A 6,468-nucleotide genomic window follows, 5' to 3' on the forward strand; every position below is an offset into this window, starting at 1 on the left:
ATGAAACAAATTCAATTTATCAAGAAGTCAATACAGTTCGGAGGAGAGTTAATTCAACTACAAAGGCCAGTACTTGAATAAGTGGCATATGCTTGAAAACTAGATAGAATATACCTACTATCCCTAATTGTATTTTTTTTTTTGGTAAAACGGGAATCACCGCTTCTGAAATTTGAACTCGGGTTCTTCTGGAATTCCTCCCCACAAAGAGAACTCATTTACCACTTGAGCTACCCCATTATATTATTAGTATAAGACAGATCCAGCATAAATTCGTTGAAGAGTTGACACACCTGTGGATGTGGATGGAGTATTTTTTTGACAATGATTTCATGAATCCATGATCTATTCTAGGCTGGGCCCATATTTCTTTTATCCAAACTGGATACAATCAAAGTTGGGTATTTGCGAAATGGGTTTTAACATCTTTCCAACATTTTGGAGCTAAGACACAAGTGATGATTGTGTTGTTTAATTGAACTTGCTTCGGCCCAGTATTTGTGTGGACCATAATAAAATGTACATTTTTAATGTACTAAATGTACATTATTTTTGTACTGAATGTACATTATTTTTATACTATAAAAATAATGTACATTCAATACACAAATAATGTATATTCCCTAAATACAATGTACATTATTTTTATATTGAATGTACATTATTTGATAGTATGGTCCACACAATAATGATTGCTTTGTAGTGATATTGACTATTTGTACTTCAGTAAGTTGAGAAAGTAGTTATGAAAATATATTGCAATATAATAAAGTTAGTAACACTAAAAAAAAAAAAAAAAGGATTGATTGTACTCTGTTCTCAATGACTTAAATATTCTATTATACTTTACAATTTGGGCTGGAGATTTAAATATTGAAATAAAAATGAAAGCCATTGTTGATATTTTATATGCAAAACAAAATTTGTGGTATAATTTTATTACCCAAAATGTCATTGATGAAATCTTGACTTTTAATAAGGTTAATACTCACTTTGAATACACTTTATAAAATTAGTTAGCAAGTGTTTTGAGTTAGTTAATTGTGCCATTATTTTAGAATAGTTCAAAAGTTATTTATTTATTAATTGTATGCATAAAAATGTATTTTGCATTTGTGTAAGCTACTCGCATACTCTTAAACAATTGTATCACAAACATTGCGATCATAAATATTTATAATAATTTATACAATCAAACCAATTACAATAAACTGAAGTATGTATTCATATTCGAAGTAAAAAATTTATACAAGAAGAAGATAGCCATTAATCTTAGGGTGTGTTTGGTTGGGGGGTTTTGGTATAGGGAATGGGTATGAAAGTGATTGCTAGTGTTTGGTTGATAGGTTTTGAGAATGCTACTATGGGTATGGAATACCCTATTAATGGGAAAATCCATACCCTTATTAAATAAGGGTTTCATTTCATTTCTTCATTTCTTTCCCAACTATTAATATTCATTCCCATTCCACCCAACTACCAAACATGCTAAATACTTTCACCAAAACCCATTACCCTTACCAAGTATTTGATACCCATTCCAATTCCAATTCCCATGTGCGAACCAAACACACCCTTAGATTTTTTTTTTTAGAGTTTCGCACACGACTTCAAGGTCTTTTGCATATCCATAGAACATTCAAAAACGAAGAGAGAGAGAGAGAGAGAGAGAACAGCGCAATTACTCATTCAGCGGCACAGCAAACTGCCAACTAACGTCGTCTGGTAGTGGCGAGACGGGCAGGGTACGCCACCTTGACTTTGTTTTGGTCATTCGTCTCTTCGGTTCTTCGTCCTCCTCCCATTTCACTGCTTCTCAGAATCGTAGGGTAATCAGAGAGGAAGAGAGAGAGAGAGAGAGAGGGAGAGAGGGAGGGGATCGCACCCAGATCTTTCTCCTCGTTCAATTGATCCAAAATTCCCCACAATTTCCGATTAAATTTCCCACTGTTTATGCTTCTAATCCATGCCGGCAACAATAACATCAAATCGCTGTTGAAATATTAACTATTTTTCCCTTGGCGAGAAGTGCAATCAAATGGCGCGGAGCAGATCGTCGTTGAGCAAATGGAGGTACATTAATCCGGCTTACTATCTGAAACGACCGAAGCGTCTGGCTTTGCTCTTTATCATCTTCGTTTGTTGCTCCTTCTTCTTTTGGGACCGGCAAACGTTAGTCCGCGAGCACGAGGTACCTTTTTATCTCTCACTTTTTCCCTTTTTGGTTGGATTTCCTAATTTTCAGTTGAATTCTATTGACAGCGAGAATGTCTCTTTTCTGGTTGTGCGAAGATTCTAACTTTATCAATTTTGCTGACTTAGTGAGAGTGATCTACAGTGTTATGATTCATTTTGTTTGAGAATAATCTGGTTGTAAGAACGTGATCTTAGCTGCTTACATTTCTGCTGTACAGTATATTTTATAGCAGCTGTGTCAAATTTAAGTTTTAGACTGTGCTACACTGATGTAACTGACTAGGCTTCACATATTTCTCTGCCTATTCTCTTCTAATATGCATGCATTGTTTTGCAAAGAAATGTTCAATTTGTTTGACATATAAGGCTTCCTATTAGGTATCCATTTGGAACTTCTGAATATAAGCATTTCTAGCCCTTTTCATGTTGATTATTAACTATTTAGGACTTTGATGTTTTATTTTGATTACTTGAGTTTGAGGAGTGCTAGAAGTTTATTTTATTTTTTAATTGTGTAAGTATCTCACAAAAATTGTCCTGGACAGATGGAGATCTCTCAGTTGAATGATCAAGTGACTCAGTTACAACGTTTGGTAAGAGGTTTAATTATCTATTGTTGGGATTATATATTTTGGAGGCATATTCACTAACTTTTTCTCCCTTTCATTTCATAAATACTTTTGTAACCCTTCCTTGATTGGTTTAGTTAGATTATGTTCTTACCCCCCATCCCCACCCACCTCCTAGCACACACATTTTTTTTTACTCAATTGCAGAACTTCTGGATCAATGTTCATTAACATTTCAGGTGGAAGAACTAAAGAGTGGTCGAGTAGTTCCAGATGAAAAGATAAGATTAAGTGTCAAAAGTGATGATGCAACTAAAAAAAGAGATGACATAGATGAAGCGCTTGATGCTGAGAGAAGAGAGAAAGTAAAAGATGCCATGCGCCATGCCTGGAGTTCATATGAAAAGTATGCATGGGGTCATGATGAACTTCAGGTGTGGTTTCTATTGTAACTAGTAGCTTTCTTTGAGTGCAGAGTTTGGTGTGGAGTTTAGTGTTGGGGTTTGTGGAAACACAATGTTTTTTTTCTCCTTCTATTTTCTTTCTGTTGTTTGTTATATTCTTTTCTTACTAGCAATGATGTGGCATTATTCCATGCACTTTTGATCAAATTCTTTTCTACTATGGTGCTGATTTTTTCTGTATCCCAGCCACAATCGAAGAATGGGGTTGACAGCTTCGGTGGCCTTGGAGCAACTTTAATAGACGCTCTTGATACACTTTATATCATGGGTATGGATGAGGAATTCCAAAAAGCTAAAGAGTGAGTTTAGCTTTTTATTGCTCTCACCATTCTTTCTTTCTTTCTTTCTTTCTTTCTTCTTTCTTTTTTTTTTTTTTTTTTTTTNTTTTTTTTTTTTTTTTTTTTTTTTTTTTTTTTTTTTTTTTTTTTTTTTTTTTTTAATGAATTGATTGTTATTTGTCTTTGTTGATGAGACATTTGCATCATTATTTTCTCTTTCAGAAAAAGAAAGAATTCCTGGATTTTCTTAGTGTTCATCATTTTGGCTTTTGATGGTTCCATGTGTGGAGAAATATCTGCTGTTCCTTTAGCTGTTTCAATACTGTGACTCTACATATTGAGAACATACTCTATAAAGTTACAATATAATCATTTGCTGCCATAAGCTTAAACCTTGAAACAAATGTCCTTGATCTGATTATATATCCAAAGTGGTCAGATAGTTTTCTCAATATCATATCTGCATTTTATAACTTATTTAGCTCCTGGCTATAATTCTTCCAATGAGAAGTAGATGAAAGGACTCCTTACATAAAGCTGTAAGGAAACTGAATTTTTTCTTGCTTTAAGATTTTAGTCATGTTGTGTATTTGCTTATCAAAATAGTTGTGTCGTGCTATTAGCTGACAAATTGTACATGACAGGTGGGTAGCAAGCTCCTTGGATTTCAACAAGAACTATGATGCTAGTGTTTTCGAGACAACCATAAGGTTGCTTTATAAGGTTTACTATACCTTTTTATGAGTTGTTCACTTTCCTGATTACTCAAAGTGCTAATCCATTTCTCAGGTTTTCTCTGCTCTGTTGACATATGACCAATCTTATGCTTATTGACTTGGTATGTTTCAATAATCCAGAGTTGTTGGTGGACTTCTTAGTGCTTATGACCTCTCTGGGGATAATGTTTTCCTTGAAAAGGCTCAAGATATTGCTGATAGACTGTTGCCTGCATGGAACACTCCCACTGGAATCCCTTATAACATAATCAATTTGGCACATGGGAATCCACATAATCCTGGATGGACAGGGGTAAGTAGTGTAATTTGCATATTTATGGTCACATCTATCCTTCTATCCTATGTAGTAATATCTCTGAATTTATAAAATTCTGCTCCCAGGGTGAGAGTATTCTGGCAGATTCTGGTACTGAGCAGCTTGAATTTATTGCTCTTTCTCAAAGGACAGGAGACCCCAAGTATCAGCAGAAGGTATGTCCAGTTAAACTGTTAAAGTTTCCATATGCATCATCTAAGAATAATGAACAATGATTTGGATCATGACAGACATCTATATGAAACTACTATTTATCAAACTTGTTGTGGTACACCTTTGGTATCAATCTTCTGGGGTTGGCTAATGGATGGCCTTGGCATTTCAGGTGGAGAATGTTATTTTAGAGCTTAACAAAACCTTTCCTGATGATGGTTTGTTACCAATCTACATTAATCCACATTCTGGGTCCAAATCATACTCTACCATTACTTTTGGGGCCATGGGGGACAGGTAATGCCCTCTCAAATATTCACTATTGGTTATGTGAACATGAGAGATACTTTAATTTTAGGCTTCAGTGTAATCCAAGACCAATTTGTTGGAATACATAGTTCTGATCTGAATAATCTGTAATCAACTCCAAGTTAACTACGAATTGTTGGTTTAAATTAGCTATAAGTGTTGTAGAATACGTAACTTATAATCTTTGATTGAAATGCTGAAACTTGAAAGTGGATTATTTAATTTGTAACTTTGTTATTACCAATAATCTGATTAAAGCTTTATCAAAATTCAAAAGTGCACATCATTCAATTCTTATAAGTTGATACCAAGGGATGTTTTATTTCAGCTTTTATGAATACTTACTCAAGGTCTGGGTTCAAGGAAACAAAACTGAAGCCGTAAAGCATTATAGGTATGCAACTTCCCTTACTCAATGCCTTTCCTTGAGGGATTAAATTAGGACACATTGTTGAATTCCAATTCTATGAACCAAATGACTCCCTGAAGGAAAAATGCTGGTAATGGACTAACAATCCTTTCTCATATCGTGGTTGCTTATTTTTCTTCTCCATATTCACATGCCCACCTCTAATACTTTGACAATTTTAGTCTTTGGGAGGGGGAGGGATTGAATTAGGACAATTGCTGAATTCCCTCACTGTTAAGTGTAATTTATTAATCCCTTTTTGAGCCAAACAGACCCTTAATGTATAGAATGTGAGTTTCAGACAAGTGATTGGACTAGTCTATAGTAAGTTCTTTCATGTATAGAATGTGAGAGTTTCAGACAAGTGATTGGACAAGTCTATATTAAGTTCTTTCATGTATCTATTAAATCTTGGAAACAGAAAAATGTGGGAGACTTCAATGAAAGGTCTTCAAAGCTTGGTTCGAAGGACTACTCCTTCATCTTTTACATATCTGTGTGAGAAGATGGGAAGCTCTTTTACTGACAAGGTGATGTATTGCTGCCAAAGAGCTATTGCTGCTGCTGCTCTCTCTCTCTCTCTCTCTCTCTCTCTCTAGTTAAATTCATATTCCATTATTTTCCAACTTTTTGCAGATGGATGAACTTGCATGCTTTGCTCCGGGCATGCTTGCCTTAGGGTCTTCTGGTTATGGTCCTGGTGATTCTCAGAAGTTCTTGTCGCTAGCAGAAGAGGTACTCTTCTAGTGTCGATTTAAGTGCCATCCCTCTGTCATTAGAGTATGCCTGATTGAAGTGTTGAAAATAGCAATGATAGGTGATAGGTGTATGTATACTTTATACTTGATGTGTTGTGAGTTCAGAGGTAGTAATATCAAAACATCAAAATCCCCCCCCCCCCCCCCCCCCCCCCCCCCCCCCCCCCCCCCCCCCCCCCCCCCCCCCCCCCCCCCCCCCCCCCCCCCCCCCCCCCCCCCCCCCCCCCCCCCCCCCCCCCCCCCCCCCCCCCCCCCCCCCCCCCCCCCCCCCCCCCCCCC

At 36.4% G+C, this 6,468-nt stretch overlaps 1 protein-coding gene across 1 annotated transcript in view; it reads left to right on the plus strand.

Moving 5' to 3' along the window:
* Positions 1 to 1,640: 1,640 nt before the first annotated feature.
* Positions 1,641 to 6,468, plus strand: part of LOC116010266 (mannosyl-oligosaccharide 1,2-alpha-mannosidase MNS1-like) — a 7,548-nt gene continuing 2,720 nt past the window's right edge. Inside the window, exons 1-11 of the mRNA XM_031249589.1 lie at positions 1,641 to 2,191; positions 2,742 to 2,789; positions 3,005 to 3,199; positions 3,416 to 3,528; positions 4,152 to 4,217; positions 4,365 to 4,536; positions 4,626 to 4,715; positions 4,886 to 5,010; positions 5,351 to 5,416; positions 5,853 to 5,961; positions 6,068 to 6,166. Coding sequence (XP_031105449.1) covers positions 2,039 to 2,191; positions 2,742 to 2,789; positions 3,005 to 3,199; positions 3,416 to 3,528; positions 4,152 to 4,217; positions 4,365 to 4,536; positions 4,626 to 4,715; positions 4,886 to 5,010; positions 5,351 to 5,416; positions 5,853 to 5,961; positions 6,068 to 6,166 — 1,236 coding nt within the window. The 5' untranslated portion in view covers positions 1,641 to 2,038. The remainder of the gene's footprint in view (positions 2,192 to 2,741; positions 2,790 to 3,004; positions 3,200 to 3,415; positions 3,529 to 4,151; positions 4,218 to 4,364; positions 4,537 to 4,625; positions 4,716 to 4,885; positions 5,011 to 5,350; positions 5,417 to 5,852; positions 5,962 to 6,067; positions 6,167 to 6,468) is intronic.

The sequence above is a fragment of the Ipomoea triloba genome, chromosome 2 (genome assembly GCF_003576645.1).
Source record: "Ipomoea triloba cultivar NCNSP0323 chromosome 2, ASM357664v1".
NCBI lineage: Eukaryota > Viridiplantae > Streptophyta > Magnoliopsida > Solanales > Convolvulaceae > Ipomoea > Ipomoea triloba.